The sequence below is a fragment of the Echinops telfairi genome, unplaced genomic scaffold (genome assembly GCF_000313985.2).
Source record: "Echinops telfairi isolate 266 unplaced genomic scaffold, ASM31398v2 ScPeMD7_23;HRSCAF=83, whole genome shotgun sequence".
Lineage (NCBI taxonomy): Eukaryota > Metazoa > Chordata > Mammalia > Afrosoricida > Tenrecidae > Echinops > Echinops telfairi.
In genome coordinates this window covers 58,298,734-58,319,528 of record NW_022103920.1, presented here as the reverse complement: position 1 = coordinate 58,319,528, position 20,795 = coordinate 58,298,734, and the positions used below count along the sequence as shown (strand labels likewise).

The 20,795-nt window shown below is 35.9% G+C and overlaps 1 protein-coding gene across 3 annotated transcripts in view; it reads left to right on the top strand.

The window, feature by feature from the left end:
* KRIT1 (KRIT1 ankyrin repeat containing) overlaps positions 1 to 20,346 on the top strand; it is a 38,727-nt gene extending 18,381 nt beyond the window's left edge. For all 3 annotated transcript variants that reach the window (XM_045288715.1, XM_004702654.2, XM_045288716.1), the window contains 9 exons: positions 5,220 to 5,376; positions 5,906 to 6,013; positions 7,878 to 8,034; positions 11,079 to 11,230; positions 12,770 to 12,936; positions 13,540 to 13,627; positions 14,200 to 14,406; positions 19,007 to 19,123; positions 19,873 to 20,346. In XM_045288715.1, the coding sequence (XP_045144650.1) occupies positions 5,220 to 5,376; positions 5,906 to 6,013; positions 7,878 to 8,034; positions 11,079 to 11,230; positions 12,770 to 12,936; positions 13,540 to 13,627; positions 14,200 to 14,406; positions 19,007 to 19,123; positions 19,873 to 19,941 (1,222 nt within the window). In that variant the 3' untranslated portion in view covers positions 19,942 to 20,346. The remainder of the gene's footprint in view (positions 1 to 5,219; positions 5,377 to 5,905; positions 6,014 to 7,877; positions 8,035 to 11,078; positions 11,231 to 12,769; positions 12,937 to 13,539; positions 13,628 to 14,199; positions 14,407 to 19,006; positions 19,124 to 19,872) is intronic.
* Positions 20,347 to 20,795: the final 449 nt, after the last annotated feature.

Here is a 20,795-nt window from a genome sequence, read left to right as displayed (position 1 = left end):
CTTTGTCTTCAGCGGTTGTGTCGGGAAGGTGAGCACCATAGAATGCCAATTTAATAGAAAAAAATATTCTTGTATTGTGGGAGTACTTGAGTGGAGGCCCAAAGTCCTTCTACTACGTTATAAACCTATAAATATATGCACATAGATCTATTTCCCCATCGTCATATATAAATATATTTGCATATGTACATGTCTTTATGGAGACCTCTATAAATGCCCTTTGCCTCCCAGCTTTTCCCTCTATTTCCCTTGACTTTCCTCCTGTCCCACTATCATGCTCAGTCCCCACCTGGGTTTCAGCAATTCCTCTTGGTTACATTACCCTTGATCCTGCCCTACATCCTCCTCATCACCAATTTGGATCACTTGTTCCCTTGTCCTTTGTTAACACCACTTCCTTTCCCCCCACCTCCCCTTCTCCCATGTCCACCCAGAACTGTCAGTCCCATTGTTTTCTCCTCCAGGTTGTTCATCCAGCCTATCTTATTTAGACAGACCTGCGGAGATAATAACCTGCACAAAAACAAGATAGAGCAAAACCAAGCAACAATGTACAACAAAACAACAACAACAACAAACCAATGACAAAAAACAAAACATAATAAGAAAGAAAAGCTTGTTGTTAGTTCTAGGACTTTTTGTTGGCCTTTAGGAGTGTTTTCCAGTCCAGTCTGTCGGGACACCACGCCCTTGCCCCAAAGTCCACCTTCAGCATTCCCTGGGGACCTCACCACTCCGTTCCCTTGCTGTTCTGATGCACCCCTTAGTATTTTGCCTTGGTGTGGCGGGATCAGATCAGGTGCAATTCCCACACTGTGTCTCCAGTATTGTCTGTCCCCTGTTGGATAAGCCGAGTTTTTCAGCACATTTTTAATGCCATTTTGTGGTAAAACTAGGTGCCTCAGCTGATATTCGGGTCGGCTTATACTTGAGTGTATATGAAATAATTTTTTTAAATCATTTTATTAAGGGCTCATACAACTCTTATCACAATCCATACATACATCAGTTGTGTAAAGCACATTTGTACATTCATTGCCCTCATCATTCTCAAAACATTTGCTCTCCACTTAAGCCCCTGGCATCAGGTCCTCATAAATTATCAAGGAGGGAGGGGAAAAATGATAGTAAAATTTTATGCTCAGCCACCAGGAATACTGTAATAGTTTTATCACATGGATCATGTTATTGATGTGCTTGAATGAAAAATGGTTCAGCTGGTTAGGACAGATGTTAACTTACATTATCTTGGAATTGTGCTCTTATTTAGTGATTCATACTACGCACTTCAATGGGGATACTGGGCTGGTATAGATTGGAAAACTGGCATTTTAACTTGATGCAATGAGTTTGATGAATAGCCCTGTGGTGTAATGATTACACATTGACCAACTAACCATGAGGCCAATAATTCAAAACCACCGGCCACTCTTTGGGAGAAAGATGAGTCTTTCTACTCTTGTAGAGTTACAGTCTCCAAAACCTGTAGGGGTGGTGTTACCCTGTCCTGTAGGGTCCCTGTAAGTCAGAATTGACTCCATGGCAGTGAGTTTGGTTTGGGTTTTATGTAGATAAGATGTGCCACCCTTTTGGTTTGTTCTTCAACTCTAGAATGAGGACTTTAATTAGGTCACTTGCCCTCTCAACGTTTTCATCTCAGGAACCCTTTTCACTCTTCAAAATTACAGGACCCCAAAGAGTTTGTATTTATATGGATTGTCTTATGTTATTTACCATATCCCAAAATTAAACCCCCATCAAGTTAATTCTGACTCATAGTGACTCTGTATGTGGTTTTTGAAACTAAATCTTTTCAGGACCTTCATCTTTCTCCTTCAGAGAGACTGATGGCTTTGAATCACTATACTTATGGTTAATAACCCAAGGCTTATCCCTCTGCACACTAAGGCGCCACAGTAAATATTAAAACTGAGAAGTATTTTAAATATTTACTAATCTAAAGTAGCAAACAGTTTAGGCATTAGCACATAGCATACTTTTATAAAAATTACTATATTTTAAAACAAAACTATTGAATGGTAATGCTTTGTCATTTTTTGCAAATTTCTTTTAATGCCTAGCGTAATAGAAGATAGCCAGATTTTCACATCTGCTTCTGCTCTTATGAGTTGCAATATTACATGTCATGAGGCTTCCAGAAAACTCCACTGCATCATTATAAGGAAATGAGAGTGGAAAGGGCAAATAACATCTTAGTATTGCTATGAAAACGTGATTGACCTGGTGGTGTACCTTCCGAAAGGTTTGAAGACCACGCATTGAAGGCCAGTGTTTAATAAGATGCTTCCTAAGATCCTTTCTAACCTTTTTTCCCCTTCTTTAAGTTTTACTTTTGTTATTGTTGAAAATATACACAGCAAAACATACAGCAACTGAACAGTTTTTACATGAGCTATTTAGTGACATTCCTAGATTGGTACCAGGTACTTAAAAGCTATTCTTTCTGCAATCACCATTTCTGAACCTAAGTTACATAAGTTGGCTTTCTGCCCTAGTGGATTACTTGTTAGCCACTCAATAAACGTCCTGCCAGTGTCCCAGAATTGTTCATCTCTTTACTTTTCCTGTGGCCTTCATCAACCACACACCATTACTGTTGTCAATTCCAACTCACAGGAACCCAATAGAGCAGTGTAGAATAGTCCCGTATGGTTTCTAAGGCTGTATGTCTTTACTGGTGTTAACTGTCCACATCATTCACCTGCAACCTTCCTAATGCTGTGACCCCTTCATACAGTTACTCATGTTGTGGTGACCCCCCAACCATAAAATAATTTTAGTTGCTATTTCATAACTGTAATTTTGCTACTGTTAAGAATTGGGGGGGGGGGAGGAGGAAAAAAAAAGAAAAGAATTGGGTTACCCCTGTGAAAGAGTCCTTTAACCCCCAAAGGGGTCACGACCCACAGGTTGAGAACCGCTGAGCTAGTGGGTTTAAACTCCCCACCTTTTGGTTAGTAGCCAAGTGCTTTAGCCACTGCACCCCCAACCAGATCTCTATTTTGAATCAGATCCAACGCTGCCTTTATAATAGTACTTTTAGAATTGAGATCATTGTTAGAGAGTGCTAGAACTAGGATGCATTTTTATCTTGTAAATTATTCCAGTTCATTTCATTCAGACAGCCATTGTAGCTTAGCCAACTATCCTTTTGCTCTCATTCATCCATACACACTTGTAGTTCTCTCTAGAAGCAATTCTAAACCTTTCTTCTCTCAGCCCCCAAGCTACTCCTACTTTCTCTAATTTCAACAGGTTTAATCCCAATTTTCAAAGAAAATTGAAGCAATTAAAAAATGTCCTTCTCCATCCTTGATGATCAGTTTTTATTCTCATCTCCTGCATTTTAGAGTATGCATGTAAAAATCCTTGTTAGTACCCACTAAATTCAGTCTTTTCCTTTTCTCTACTTTTGTTCCTCGTGTTTTCTACCTTAAGTTAAACCTGATGCTGCTTCTAGCTACTACTATCTTGTCTCTTTCCTTTCTTTCTCAGCCATATTTCAAAGATGTGGGCCACACATAACACTCATCATAAACCTGATTTTTTAATCTCTTTCTAGCTAATAACCTTTGGACCTTATAACCAATAACCCAAGTTACCTAACTGCTTCATGCTTCATTCCTTTTCTCATACATAAAACACCTCTGTCTGCCTTGTAAAGTTTCTGTGAAATTTATACTGACCAGTTAGTTATATGAGCAGGTACTTTGAGAACTTTTCATTTATTATGTAGAATCTATGTATTAATTTATTTTTATTATAACTTCTTGAATTACTCCTTCATTGTCTTTTTCTGTCAACATGCATTTCATGGTTCTAAGATGATCCTCTTTCTCTAAATTCATTCTCTCAGCCTTTATAGTTATTTTTTTTCTGCTAGATGAGTTTGGTATTCTCAAGCTTCCTTTGGAGTATCATCAGTCTTGCCATTTTCAATTGTCTACTGAAAAATTTGTAATTCTTTTTTTTTTACGCATAAGATACTTTGGAGAATGTAAAGATACTGCTTTTACCTGCAGGAATTGCCAGGTTGATAGAGAAGATCTATAGAGAGATAGATAATAGATATGTAGGTGTTCAACTATATCACAGAAATAATGGAATTTAACCTGGGAGGAAAAAAATGAGTTTGAGGAAAAGGCCGTGTCAAAGAACGTGAGGAAAGAGTCTGATAAAAAGAGATAGGATGTAAGTGTCAAGTTAGGGTACTAAAAATAATAATACTAGGGACTATGAAAAGGAAAGTTCAAGGCAAATCAGGTCAGTTCTAAAGGTGTCCTGTTTTCCTCTTAGATGTATCATATCTAAAACCAATTTCCCCTTCTCCCACCTGCCCACTTATTTCCACCATTATTCCAGATTGCTGCCTTACTTGACTTTATCTTTAACCATATTATTGACTCACTATGTCTGTCTCTCACTTGGTACTCTTTATGCTTCTTGACTTTTGCTTATGCTTTTTCTCATACCTGAAATATTTAACCTCTCAAGTCCCTTCCTATTTAAAATCCACCCAGTTCTTCTTCCATTGAAGCATTTCTTAGAACCAGCTTAGGCTGAAGTCATAACTCTGCATCTGGCTTTCTTTTAAGCATTAATTATATATAGTTTTTATATGAAAATTGTATACTGCCTTATCTTTAAATTAGTTTTAAACTGCTACTTAAATTTTAAAGCATTACTTTACAAATCACAGATTTATGTTTTATCTCCCTGACTAAATTACAAATCTTTATCAGCCCAAGGACCACATACTTACAAAGGTATCTTTGTATTATCTAATACAACTGTTACAGATAGAATTATGTCTTTGGAATTATTTTGTAAATCATAGTAAAGCCTAAGCAAAATACGCTTTAACAAGTTTATTTACAAGTTACTTCCTGATTTGACCTTGCTCTTGATTTAAAATTATATCTTATTTATAATGTGCATACCTTACATTCTGTAGAGTATTTGTCATCTGCTCTAACTTGTATTTGAGGTTATATTTTCTCCTAGTTGGTCTGAAATAGAAACAGTTGATCAAACCAGAAGTATTCAGAAAAAATCCCTAGGCACTGAAAACATTTACGTCATGATAATCCCTTTTTCTTTGTCCTAGAAAAATCTTAGACATTTTGGGGATACCATCTATAATTTGGAATTGTAAAAAAATATCTCAGATAACGTTTTCAGAAAATTTTTTTCAATAGGTATGGCAAAGTTGAGGCTACTCGCATCTTGTTAGAGAAAGGAAAGTGCAGTCCAAACCTTTTGAATGGACAGCTTAGTTCTCCTCTTCATTTTGCTGCTGGAGGAGGACATGCTGAAATAGTGCAGATTCTTCTCAATCATCCCGAAGTTGACAGAGTAAGTTATTTATTTAGTACATTTTTAAGTGTTCAAACAATGCAAGTAACGATGCTAAAATTACATATTTGAGGTGTAAGCTGAAAAACAAAATTTGCATTTAATATTAGAAAAACAAATATGTATAAGCTGTTTTGTTCATAAAATTTAAGCAGTACTCATTTAAATTGTATTTCCTCAAAAATATCTTTTCAAAAAAGATTTCTGCCTAATTTCTAAAAATTGTAATATTAAGTATTTTATAAAGTGGAATGTTATAACTAACAGAATCTTGATTAGTGCTTTGAATTTATCATCTTTAGAAATTTTTGCTTACATTAAGCATAGTATGTACTAAATATATTTAACATTGACTTAATACTTGTTAGCTTATTTTTTATGAAACTGATTAAATTAATTACATTTTATCTTGCAATACCATGTTTGTGATGTTTTATCTATCTATTAAATGTCTTACTACATTTTCTCTTGCAATACCATCTTTGTAATGTTTTATCTATCTTCCTTTCCCTGCCCCGCACATATCTAGCACATTACAGATCAACAAGGAAGATCCCCATTAAATATTTGTGAAGAAAACAAACAAAATAACTGGGAAGAAACGGCAAAATTGTTGAAGGAAGCCATTAATAAACCTGTAAGAATTATCTTCATAAATAGTTATAGCCACATATAGTGTTTATCTCACTGCCATGGAATCAATTATGACTCATAGAGACCCTGTAGGGCATAGTAGAACGCCCCATGTTGGTTGTCATGGCTGTAACTCTCTACAGGAGTAGAAAGCCTCATCTTTCTCCCTTGGAGTCACTGGTGGTTTCAAACTGTTAACCTCTTGGTGAGCAGCCCAAAGCTTTATATTGACAAGCAATTTGAGAATCTGTGGCAAGAGTAAAAGGATGAATAGATGAATGGATTCTTCCTAACAACTTTTATAAACCCTCAATATTAAACTTCATAGTATTATATTTATCATCCCAAATTAGGAAGCTTGTTTTTACATAACAAAGCAAAATTTGTAAAGCACTTCATCTAATTACAGTAAAATCTCTAATTTATGTGCTAGTTCCAAATTATTTTATTGATCGAGGTATATTTCTCTATGGAGGCCTTCAAAACAACACTTTGTATTTATAAATAATACCATTGATCATCATTTAAAAATCAGTTTCAACAAATTATTGCCTCCCTGGAAAAGTGACAGGTTTGAAATAGATGATTTTCCATTTCTTATTTTACCAATTCATTGTGGCCTTTCTTTCTGATTGATCCAAGAGAAACTCATAAATCAAATGCTGAGTCCATGCAACTGTTTGAGAGATTTTCATATTTAAAAGATTGAAATTTAATTTTCTATTAGCCGTGACTTCAGAAACTTTAAAAGTTGGAAAACCTCTAAACTGAATAAAGTATTTTTCTGAGAAATGTAGTAAAAGTTTTATTCTGACAGGAATAAGCACTATTATCTGAGATTTTCCAAATATTACCTATTAGCCAACAAGTATTTATTGAATATGTCTGTAGATTTAGTACTGTGCAATGCTGAAATAGAATATATGGTATCGACCTTTAAGGGACTAATACTATACAAAACCCGCTATACACTCAGTTCACATTTTATCAAAATATTCTATGTTAAGAACATAAGAAAATAGGTAAGTGGAGTAGGCATTACATCATTGCAATTTCTATCTACATAGTTATAATATATATTTGTTACTACCATTAAGATTTATATTCTGGATAAATATAGTTTGAGATATAGTTAACCAAAATGATCTGGTCTGGAAGTTGTTTGAGGGCATCAGCTGTGTTAAAAATAATTATAACTCAATGGACAAGTTGAAAATAAGCCTTATCCTGAGCATTTATTTTATATACACATATGTAGGCCATTTTGATTTCAAAAACCACAAATGGTTTGGAAAAGCAGGGTTCAGTTGGGGCTGTAAAGAGATTACCATTGAGTCCATCTCACTACTCTGATTCTCTGACCTGGAGAAAATAAACTGGCCCAACATACGTTGTTTTACAACTTTCACATGCAAAATCTTCCATCCCAGATTCATTTTAAGACAAATTATTATGGGTACAGATTTCTTTGTATGAGTTGTGGCCCACTAAACTCATTAGGTACTTGTCTAACAAGATTTGCTAAACAAATCTATCTATATAACACATGAAGATTGAAATTGCATAGTAAAGACTCTAAAGCATCCTCTCAGAAGAGTTTGAAATTTATTACTTAAAAAATTAAACAAAAGCCATCCTCCTTCTCTTGACCTTGGGAGAGCCAGAGGAGCACGTTTTGGAAAATCCAAATAATGGAAATAAAATGCTTTTCCAGCCTTACCAGCAGATTTCCACTTGAAGGCAGTTTTCCATTATTTCCCACATTAGAAATCTGTCATACAGCATATGAAGTTGAAAGTAAAGCATCTTAATTGGGTGGAATAAATAGTTGCTAAGAAAGTTGCATAATGTATTATTCTTTGTCCCAGTATGAAAAAGTTCGGATATACAGAATGGATGGATCTTACCGATCTGTTGAGCTGAAACATGGAAATAATACAACAGTGCAACAGATTATGGAAGGAATGCGTCTTTCTCAAGAGACACAACAATATTTCACTATTTGGATCTGTTCAGAAAACCTCAGTAAGAAAGATTTATTGTGTTATGCATTGAACCCGGGAGAGCCGGAGTGCAACAAGGTTTTCTTGATTTTCCTGGTCTTGCAAGTTTTTCACCTTTGAAGTCTTAGCACTTTCCTATTTGGTTTTCTTTCTCTGATATGTTTCTGCTTACATAGGTTCCAACTTGTGCAAGTTCTACTAAAGTATAATATACTTATGTTACTGGCTTTTAAATTATCAAATAGTACACTGTTCCCTTTTATATAAATTATTGGGTTGTTGTTGTTGTTGTTGAAACCAAAAAGCTTCTGGGCTATATTCAAACCAGTTCCAGAGAGTAAAATTTACCTCATTTTACTTTTTATTGTAGTTTTACTGAAAGTTTACAATGCAAACTTTTTTTCTCATTTAAAAATGTATAGTTTTGTGACACTGTTTGCCATTCCTTCAGTGAAATAGCATTCTTTCCACATCCTTGGGTACCCCATTTCCATTGTCTTTTTTCCCTACCCATTCCTGCCTTCTGAACTTTATCTATGGGCAAATGTTGCCAAATATGATTGATTATAGAAATCATTTTATTTGAAAATGTGTTTGGCTTCTTAGAACAGGCATATAAAATCCATATAAATAATGGGAAAGGAAAAGACCGATATCAGGAGCATCATCATTGGACATATAGGGAAGTCCACCACTACTGATCACCTGATCCACAATCTGATGGTATCAACAAAAGAACCATTGAACATTTGCGAAGGAAATTGCTGTGATGGTCAAGGACTCTTTCAGTATGTCTGAATATTGGATAAACTGAAATCTGAGCATGGCTGACCATTGATAGCTCCCTGTAGAAATTTGAGACCAGCAAGTGCTATGTGACCATCATTGAAACCTCAAGACACAAGGTACTTTATGAAAAATGTGATTACAGGAATATCACAGGCTAGCTGGGCTTTTCTACTTGTTGCTGCTGGTATGGGTAAATTTGAAACTAGTAGATCCAAGAACGAGCAAACCTGAGAGCCTTGCCCTTCTGGCTTACATGCGGAATATGGAACAACCAATTGTTGCTGTTAACAAAATGGATTCCAGTGAACCATGCTACAGTCAGAAAAGATATGAGGAAATCCTTAAGGAAGTCAGCAACCTCCGTTGTGAAAATTGTCTACAAGCTTGATACAGTAGCATTGATGCCAACGTCAGGTCTGAATGATGGCAGCATGCTGGAGCCAAGTACTAACATGGCTTCGTTCAAGGACTGGAAGGTCATCTCGAAGGGTGGTGATGCAGCTTGAAGCTCTGCGTACATCCAATTACTAACTCATCCAACTGACAAGCCCTTGCATTGCCTCTCCAGGATGTCTACCATTGTCCCTCTGGGCAGAATAGAGACTAGTTTTCTCATAGTAGACCTGATGGTCACTCTTGCTCCAGTCAATATTACCACTGAAGTATAGTCTGCACCATGAGACTTTAAAGTTCTCTGTGGGGACATTGTAGGCTTAAAGGTCAAGAATGCCCCTGTTAAAGAGGTTCATCATAGCAGTGTGGCAGGTAACAGCAAAAAATGGCCCATCAATGGACACAGCTGACTTCTCTACTCAGGTGATCATTCTGAACCATCCAGGCCAAAACAGTGTTGTATATACACCTATGCTGCATTGTCACACAGCTCACATTGCTTGCAAGTTTGCTTATCTCCAAGAGAAGATTGATTGCCATTCTAGTGAGAAGCTAGATTCCATGTTACAATAATTGGGGGATATCTTTTAGCTGCTATTATTATTGAAGTCTGGTAATGCTGCCATCAATGACATGGTTCCTGGCAAGTACATGTGTGTTGAGAGCTTCATTGAATATCCTCCTTTGGGTAGTTTTTCTATTTGTGATCTGTGGCAAACTGTTTATATGTCCATCAAGATTGTGGACAAAATGACTGCTAGAACTGACAAGGTCACCAAGTCTGTTTTGACAACTCAGAAGACTAGATGAATATTTTCCATAACACCTACCACCCTAGCGAATTAGTGGTGAAAAACATCTCAAATGTTTGTCTCAATTGGCCATTTAATAGTGAGAGGTTGGCTTATTAACAATGCATTGTAGAACCTTCAGAAGAAAAGGAATGTTTTGTGGGCAATATATTTCTTTGTGTGTATGTGTGTGGCAGCTTTAAGTTATAAGTTACTAAAATCAATACTTCTTAAATGTAAATATCTTCTTGACCAGAATAGGGGGTTGGGGGGTGGCAATACTGTGCATCAATATGCTTCAGGTATAAACTATCACATCTTGCATCTGTTTGACCATAATGGAAAGAACCTTTGGGGATAGAGTGTGTTATCTTGCACCACGAGACTTCAGAGAAAAATAATGGCTCCTTTATGGCTCAATGAACATCAAGGCTAGAGGCATTGCTGTTTAGAAAACGCAATTTTAAAAATCAAAACTGGTCAGAAGATTTTTAAATGGAGTTACAGCCCTGCTTTCAGACTTCTTATGTACTCATACCTAGTGCATCTGCTTTTCAATCCTCATCCAGTTCGAACTAAAATTTTTCTTCCCTGACATAGCATTTGATTGGAATGCAATTAAATATAGTGCTCTTGCTCCATGCCTTTAGTTCAGTGCTCTCCTTATTATCTCAGAATAACACACATGTCCTTTTACCATCTATGAGGAGGCTTCAAAATGTCTGAGAAAATCAACCTCATGTTGCTCTAGATTGGTCTCTGAGAAGAAAATATTTTTAATACATTAAGGATTTAATTGAGGTTGTTGTGATTGATTATATTATGATGGTTTAATTGTATTTTTTAAAAACAGTAAATTCTACTGACTGTATTACAATTAAATGAATTCTAATGGAATTGTTCCTAAAAACATAAGCTTTTAACCTCAAATTGAGTTGTAGTTATGATTAAAATCAATGTTGGTTTACATTCATACCTTTAACTTAGATGTATTGAGTCCCTAAGTGCAGAGAGTTTTATGTAAGCTTCCTATGCGTTAATATAATTGATTTATTTTTGTATTATCATTTATAAAAGGAAAGATGTTTTTCAGGCCTTCAACTCAAGCCGTATCATAAGCCCTTACAACATGTTCGTGACTGGCCAGAAATACTTGCTGAATTGACTAATTTGGATCCCCAAAGGGAGACACCACAGCTTTTCCTAAGAAGAGATGTGAGACTTCCTTTAGAAGTTGAAAAAAAGGTTTGTTTGGAATTGTTATTTATAGTCATTCAAGTACACAGAAACTATTAGCATCTTGCTCACCTACCATATCAAGCCAAAACTATCCTTTGCAGCAGTGTCCTATAAAGACCTACATTGCTTTAGGGCTTAAACACTGCTGTAAGTGCAAACACAAGTAATTCATAACCAGTCAGTAATGTCTAGGCATGAAACCAGGAGTGTACTCCTGTGTTAAGTTCTTATTGTGAAACTAGAGGCAGAAACTATCATGATTGTATTTTTCTTTCCTGATCTGCTGTAGATCTTAGAAGAAAGATGAGATAATATGATGATGAGATGAGAGAATATATAAGAAATTTATATATTTCTTATATATTCTTATAAATATATAAGATGAGAGAATATATAGATAGACTGCAACAAGAGAGTCTAAATTTAATTATAGCTGTGAAAATGGAAAAGAAAAATATGGCTCATAACTTTGGTGGGAAAAACCAACCAATAAAATATTTTAGTGCATTCCCTCAATGTTTATCCAAGGGGACATTATACATACAAGGTTAAGCAAATTTTAACTCAAGAAAATTCACTGAGCCTATCCAAACTTGGTTAAAATCACTTTTTACTATTTATATTCTTCCTCTTATATTACCAAAGAGAAGAGAGATTTGCTCATTATAGTCAACAATACTGAGAAATTTGTCTGAAGTTTGTCAAAAACTAAGCCTTGGGTTATTCATAAAGCTATATTAGATAAGTGGTGTCTGCAAAGAGCCTGAATACACTCAAAGCGATCTTCCTTCTCTGCCCAAGTACCGTATATTTTATATACAATATAAAAATATATTTTATATTTATATTAAATAGCATAATACTAACAACATCTCCTTTATTGTTATTTAATCAAATTAAGATGTTTGTGTTAAAACGGCTTTAAACTACATGTATGCTTATGGGAATTGGCACAATACCTTTTCTCTTTTTTGAGGTTTGCTATTATAGTATATGAAGCGTAGGTAATAGAGAAGTGTTTCAGGAAGATAAATAATTTGGGTAAAATTTTACAAGAAATTGTTCATATGCATAGACTGATGATTCTTATATTAGACTTTCGATCAGAAGTTAGCAAACTACAGCCTGTGGCACTACAGTCTGCTGCCTATCTTTTATTAACCTGCAAGCTAAGAGTGAGTTTTTTAATTCTTTTAATGGTTGAAAAAAAATCAAAAGAATAATATTTTATACTATGCGAAAATTGTATGAAATGATTTTTTGTTATCGCTAAGACCTTAGCAATATATTGCCACACACATACACTGTGGTTGCTTTTGTGTCACAGTGGCAAAGTTAAATAGTAGCAACAGACATGGTATGGCCCACAAAACTTAATATATTATTATCTGACCTTTCACAGAAAAGTTTGCAATCTTCCTTGAAAGCAGTTTAATATCTCATTTACACACAGATGGGTAAAATTTCCATAGTAGACAGTGACAATCTGCACATTTGCAATAGGAAATTGTAGCTTAATAACCAAATGATGCTTTTTCTTTTAAGATTGAAGACCCACTGGCTATTCTTATTCTCTTTGATGAAGCCAGATATAATTTGTTGAAGGGCTTTTATACAGCGCCTGATGCTAAGGTGATAACATTGGCAAGTCTACTGTTACAAATAGTTTATGGAAATTATGAGAGTAAGAAACACAAGCAAGGTTTCTTAAAGTAAGTACTTGATAACAATGCATAGTTTTGTGCATGCTCAAGAAAGATTCTGTTTAATCAAGAAAACTTAAAATATTTGTCAGTTGATGTGGAATTAAAACACAAGATATGGAATGAGAAAAGTACTGTAGGAAAGCATTTCTAAACGCATGTAATGTCCTCAATGTTATTTTTCTTTATTTGAGTTTACTGTGCTATATTTTTCTTTAATATACTTTTCCTTACTATATATTTAAATAACAAAGTCAACATGAATAGGTAATAAAAAAATATTATTACTAGATATATGCACTTAAGAATCACAGCATAAAATTTAGTTTTATTTTCAGCCCTTGAAAGAAAAAGGCAGAGATTTTAGCACAACTGAAGCTTGCTTATTGTGATTTTTCAATTTTTAAAATATTCTAGCTTATTGGAAAAAAATATTGATGTTTAGAATTGGGACTTGTGGCTTGAAATTTCAAGAATTCTCTGATATTTTACAAGTTAATGTTTTTCTGTTTACAATTTATATTACATACTTAAAACCATTTGTGACAATGATAACTTACTTTAGTTAATAAAGATGCTTTAGCTAAAGGATGTTGGCATGTGTACTTACAGTGAAGAAAATCTAAAATCCATTGTACCTATCACTAAATTGAAAAGTAAGGCACCTCACTGGACAAACCGAATACTTCATGAGTATAAGGTAAGCTGCTTGAGAGAAATAACAAAGCACCATACCAGCCTAGCAGAAAGTTTGTTAATGGTATAAATGCATTTTAAACACAGATTAAATTTATAATCCTAAAATTTAAAATATATCTATTTTAAGTCCTGAAACTGAAAGGAACCAGATTTGTTGATTTTTTTTTAACTATGTAGAAGCTTTTTCTGGCACTTTTATGTGCTACAGTGCAGTTCTACTTTCAAACACATGGGGTCACCAATTAGATTCACAGAGACAGCAGTAGGTGTGGTTTTGATATGGTGATGATGGGGACTAGAGGTTTATTTTGAGTTTTTTTAAGGATGAAATCATATTCTTCCTGTCCATCAAGCACTGAAACCTAATGAAATAGATGGGCAACAATATTTTAGACTTCAATTTTCTTTTCTCTATTAAGTTCTATAAACAAAAAGTACCCTTAGGATAATGTTACTCAATTTTATTTTTTGTTAGGGGCATTCTTAATTTTGAGAAATTACATAGTTGACCTACTTGTGTTATTAAGTATACATTCTCCTTTTTCATATATCTTATGTTTTATTTGTTTTTAGAATCTTAGTACCAGTGAGGGTGTCAGTAAAGAAATGCATCATCTTCAGCGCATGTTCTTACAGAATTGCTGGGAAATCCCTACTTATGGAGCAGCTTTTTTCACAGGGCAGATATTTACAAAGGCCAGCCCCAGCAATCATAAAGTCATTCCCGTGTACGTGGGTGTGAATATAAAAGGACTTCATCTTCTCAACATGGAAACAAAGGTAGCTTTTAGCTTTTTCCTCACTGTACCTTTTTTTCCCATTGTACCTCAATATCTCAAATAGCAGGCAAAAATCTAGAAGTGGAAAATATATAAGATTATTCATTGCAACTTTATTGATTAAAGCAAATTACTTGGGGAGACTAAATGACTATCAGGGCTTAACATATTAATTATACATTTGTATATTAGAATTCCTTGCAGCTATGCTGAAGAATAAAGAACTCTTTGCAAATAGAATGATAGTCTTGGTATACTACAGGGCTTCAAAATATTTGTGGGGAAGTTTCATTGTATTTTAATTTTCAGTAAACTTACAAAGCTCCCACTTATGCCATTTTTCCTCATCAAAGTCATTATCATATAAAGGATCATCATGAATCACAGACTTCTTGAATTATGTCATAGTTCATTTCATGATAACTCAGGATCTTCCTAATGGACCAGTGTTCATTTATCATGTGGTTAGCTGTGCCAGTGGATGGAATAGAGATTATGTAGGGTCAGATGCTAAAGAGGGGCAGAGTGGACCTGGGGCTTGATTTTTTGAGATTTCTTAGGTCAGCCTGCCTTTGGGTCATTTGTTTATCATTTTCTATTAAATATTTAAAATGACTTCCAATACACAAAATAGGCTGCTGCTATTATCTTATAACCACTTTTCTGTTGGCACTTGAAGAAAGGTTTCTTCTGCTGTTGGAGAGCATTTTCTACCAACATCCTCATATTTACAAACCCTTCTTCACAGAACTGATGGTGATGCTCTAGATGTGAAGCTACGCCCTTTTTTTCTGTTTGACATTTGAAAGCATTCCAAACTTAGGCAACAATAGAATATTTCATATATATAAATGATTTGGCAATATCACATTTTGTATTTGAATTATCCTGGTCTAGCAGTTGAATGAGTGAGATTGCAGTAGCAGGCATATTGATAGCAATATTAGCAGTCTGCTATTTCAGGCGAAAGTGTTCAGTTCGTAAAAATAGAAATAGAAAGGCTATCCTTGGGTATATAAATAGATGATTGAACACAAAAGTAAAAATATTTCTGTCCATGTGAACATTACCTGGTGCTCTAAGCTACTAGTAGGTGTATGGCCCCTTTGAAAGCTCTAAGGTGACAACATTTTCCAGTTAGCAAAGGACAACAGCTCATCTGCAGTTGTCTGAGGTCACTGGGATCTGCTAGGGTTGAATTTGATAGATTTCATTTACTAAAATAGAATAAATCCCTTCATCCACAGTGTAAAAACTCTCCATGGGATACATTAGTTTGGCCCTTTGTAGATTCTGCTTTCTAATGGGAACTGTTTTTGCCTCCTGGAGCATATACTGATTACTCAACCACCATGTGGGTTCGCTGGCCCCTTGTTTTCATTGGGAGCTGCTCAAAAATTGCAACTTCACTATACATTATCCTGTAAAACAAAAACTTGTTTAAAAAGTGTGGATTTAGTGATTCATTGAAAACCTGATCTCTGTAACAAAGGACTTGCTGAACCACAGTACTTTTTTTATACATTAAATTTTTGAGGCCACTATTAATGGACTATTTTTTTTTATCATTTTATTGGGGGCTCATACAACTCTTATCCCAATCCACCCATCCATTGTGTCAAGTCCATTTGTACATTTGTTGCCATCATCATTCTCAAAACATTTGCCCTTGGTATCAGCTCCTCATTTTCCCCCCTCCATCCTTGCTCACCCCTCCCTCATGAACCCTTGATAATTTATAAAATATTATTATTTTGTCATATCTTACACTGTCTGACGTCTCCCTTCACCCACTTTTCTGTTCATCCCCCAGGGAGAAGGTTATATGTAGAGCCTTGTAATCGGTTCCCCCTTTCCATTCCACCCTTCCGGTATCACCACTCTCACCACTTTTCCTAAAGGGATCATCTGTCCTGGATTCCCTGTGTTTCCAATCCCTATCTGAATCAGTGTACGTCCTCTGGTCTAGCCAGATTTGTAAGGTAGAATTGGGATCGTGATGGGGGGGCGGGGAGCATTTGGGACATAGAGGAAAATTGTATGTTTCAGGCTACACTGCACCCTGACTGGCTCGTCTACTCCCCGCGACCCTTCTGTAAGGGAATGTCCAGTTGCCTATAGATGGGTCTTGGGTCCTCCATCTGCACTCCTTTATGTATGAAGTTAAGTTTTATGCTATGAATGTAGATAGCTATTTTTCAAACAAAACTGGTGTCCTCGAACTTTATAGTGTACACTTAAAGGACCACAGGTACACATTTTTTGTGAACATGTCGATGAAGAATGCATGTAATAGGGCTAGCAGAGAATTATTGTTAAAAGTAGTTAAAAGGAAGTATTGTGGCTACTTAATATGGATTATGTTAGGATGACTTATCATAATGCTGGTTTTCATTTAGCTCTTCTGAAAAAGTATTAGCTCTCTTATTTTAGTGGTCTATTGATTTAACAGACTATTATTAATTTTCAAATTAAAAAGTTTACCCTAAGTATATCAACATGCTTATTTTTTATTAAAAAGTCATTTTATTGGGGCTATTACATATTTTATAGCAGTCCTTACATCCCTTATACTAAGCTGATATGTACAAATATTTACATCAACAATTTCAAAACATTATCTTTCTTCTTGAGCCCCTGATGTTAGTTCCCTTTTTCCCCTCCCTCCCCGCCCTGCCACGCTTGTGAACCGTTAATATATTATGTATTGTTATTTGTACATATCTTGCACCACCTCTTCTATCCCTCATCTACAATCCTGGTATTTGTTCCCATCAAGAGGGGTTTTTCTCCATCATTGCTCTCAGTTCCCCCTCCCCCATCCCACCCTTTCCTTCTCCTACCTTCCCAAAGTTGTTACTCCCATTGCTGTTTCTGAGGGGTTTGTCTTTCCTGAATTTTTTTTTTCTATCCTGAATTTTGTAAATTGAAAGCTCTTGTCTATACCGATGTATGTATGCCAGACTAGCTGAATTTGCGATGTAGGACTGAGATCGTAATATTCGGGGCAGAAGGATTAAGGACCTGGAGAAGTGTTGTGTGTTTTGTCAGTGCTGTACTGCCCCTAGTTGCTTATTTTTAGTGAGATGAAATTGCCTAAGTCATCATGTTACTTATATCACATAAAATTCAGATCTAAAGGCATATAAATTTTCAAAAGAAAAGGGGATTGTTTTTAACATGGAGAATGTAAAAGCTTATAGTACATTTTCCTGAAAGTCAATGATAGACATCTTTACAATTTTACTCAATTAATGGAAAAACATTGCTGAAAGCAGTGTTTTGAGCATCTAAATGTAGTTTTTATGCTGGACTTGTATGAGGTTGAGTGTAGGCACTTTGAATAGGCTTCACTATTTTATTTATTTATTTGTTTGTTTATTTATTTATTTTGCCACAGAGCAAAAACATACTCAACTTTTATTACATTGGTAAAAGTCATCTCAGCCACATGGTGGCCATCGCGCCTGTGTCCTGAGCAGTTTTCACATCACCCCGTGCCCTTTTCAGACCAATGCTGTTTCATCCTTCTTCTCGCAGCCCACCCCTGTGGCTGTGATCTCTTAGCAGAGAAGCCGAACACCAAATCAAATGACCCCAAATCCCAACCAGAGCAGTGCCTAGAAGACATGTGTGGCGCACGGGGAGACAGCACCACTTCCCAACAGCTCAATCCACTGCATCAGCTGCCCTCTGGGAGGAGCTGGAAGCACCCTGTTGGGGACCGCAGACCACGCAGCAGATCCTGAAGGCTGAGCCTGCTGCTCCAAAGCCTTGGGCCCCCACTCCCTGTGGCCTAAACAGCACTCAGAGGAAAAGCCCCTTCAAGGGACAGTCACATCAGTTCTCAGAGAGCCCTGCTGCTCAGAGTCTGCCTGCTGAGGCACATTCAGTGTTATGAGGTTCCGGTGGGTGGAGGAGGTCTTATCTATCGCAGCCCTTAGGGCTGAGAGGGATGGTCCGGAAGGCCCTTGGGGCCCTCTGCTCGGCCTAGTTGGCCTCTATTGGTCCAGGCGATGGGCATTCCAGTAAGCCCTCCAGTGACTCCCATCAGTCCAAAGAAGATGGAAAACAGGGTGAGCACCACCCCCAGCAAGTAGAGCTTGAACATATGCTTCGTGGCTGACGGGCCTTTCTGTTCCTCGACAGAGCTGCCTTCTGCTTCTGGAACCTCCTGAACGGCCATGATCTTACCAGCCAAGTCCGCACACAGCACAGGCAGAGAGGGCAGGAGAGTCTCTCTATTTCTCCCCAAGGCCCTTGAGGATGCCCTAAGGAAATGACTTCATATCCAGATCCGAAAAACCATTCTCCTTCACTTTCTGATTCCATGTGGGGGCGCTGTTGCTGTTGAAGGGTGGTCAGGCTTCTCAAGTACTCTCTGCCGATAGGTATAAATTTTAACTCTGCTGGACAGCCAGGATCTCACCAGCCAGATCTTCATACAGCACACGCAGAGAGTGTGGCAGGAAAATCTGAATAGGCTTCATTATAATGATCAGAACCATCATGTGTGGGTCAGATTGGTAAGCTTAGATACTAATAAGATCAGTATTGTTTTTGATAAAATATGTCAATAATTATTTCTAATTATGTTTCAGGCCTTACTCATCAGTCTCAAGTATGGTTGTTTTACATCTCAATTGGGAGATGCTGATACATGTTTTCAGATCCATAGTATGGAAAATAAGATGAGCTTTATAGTACATACAAAACAGGTAAGGACTTAACAATTTTTTTGAATTTCTAATAATGAACGGTTTTATTAGAAAGTTCTTTTTTTTTTTAAGGAGCATAAAATCTTATTTTAAAATTAGATAATAGTAAAAGGAGTTCTGGTGGTATAATGGCTAAGCCTCTTGGCTGCTAACCTAAAGGTCAGGAGTTCAAACCCTCCAGATGCTCCTCGGGAGGAAGATGTAGTAGGTTGCTTTTGTAAGGATATGTAACCTTGAAAACCTTATGGGACATTATACTCTGTCCTATAGTGTTCACTGAGTTAGGATTGCCTCGATGACAATGGGTTTGATTGATTTTTGTTTCTTTAAAATATATAATTAATGCTATTTTAAACTAAGCAAATTAAAAAATCAAAGAGGAAGGCCTTTCCTAAGCAAGTAGCGCCAGAAATGTAGCTAAATAATTTATTTCTGTTTTACAACAAACACTTTGTTTTGTTTATCCCCTACCATTTTCAGTTCTGGTCAGTATCCTTGTCTCTTCCGTCAGGGGTATCCACTATCTTGCTCTTTCCTTAGCTAATGTCTTGTCACTAGTGCACCCAGCATGTCTCTTCTGAAATCCCTTTAAAGGCTGAGTAAATACTCCTATACTATTTCTTGATAAGTTGTCTACTAGTAAGGAAGTTCCCATTCAGATTTACAGGAAACTGCCCATTGCCATGCGTGTCCTTTGTGCATTCTTACATATTTCACCTGTATTTTAATTTGTGTATTTTATTTTGTAGGCTGGACTCGTGGTGAAACTGTTAATGAAGCTAAATGGACAATTAATGCCCACTGAAAGAAATCTATAAAAGGAAAGCAGCTGGTAGCTGAGCCACCACATTTTGAGAAGCAGATTTTTTTTCCATGAAAGATTTCTTAATATATTATTGCCTTTAACAAGACATTTAGTCTCTTATAATATATGTATACTATTACATTGTACAGAATCTGTACTTATATTTGGTGTGTAATATACCAATTTTATATAATACCCTTATAAGCTATTCTAACTTTTGAGAGAAATACATAAAAACATAGATATAGGCTATATAATATTAGAAAAAATAATGAGCTTTATGGAAAACTATTTTCAATAAATGGTAAAAAAAATTGGAGAGGAATATGATGAAATTAAGATAAAGCTTTTGGTATAACTATTTTAAATATGCTGAAAGTCAACATAATATGAATTAAAAAGTACATTTTCTACATTATCACTTGTTATTTTTTGGTTATCTAAATGGACATTTCACAACATATTTTTAAAGTTTCTCATAAAATGTGTATCTAGCATATGACAGTTTTTCTCAAAGTATAGTTTCTCAAACTCCCTACATCATAATTATCTGGGGTACCTATTAAAAATGAGCATTTAAGAGACTCATCCTTAGAAATGTTAAATCACTCTCTTGGCAATTTAAGTTTTGGAGTGTTTGCTGCTGCTATTGTATGAAATCATTTCAGACCCATTAAGGGGTTTGTGTATTAAAGTTAAATAAATTAGACAAAATTGCCAGGCACAAAAGCACAAACATAGACACGGCTTGTGACAATATCTGTGTTGTTAGTAGTTGCAATGATTAAGTTTATGTTGTAGTCTTAAGTGGATTGAATAGTTTATATTGCCTTGACATTGTAGAGAGTACATCACCAAAGATCTTTC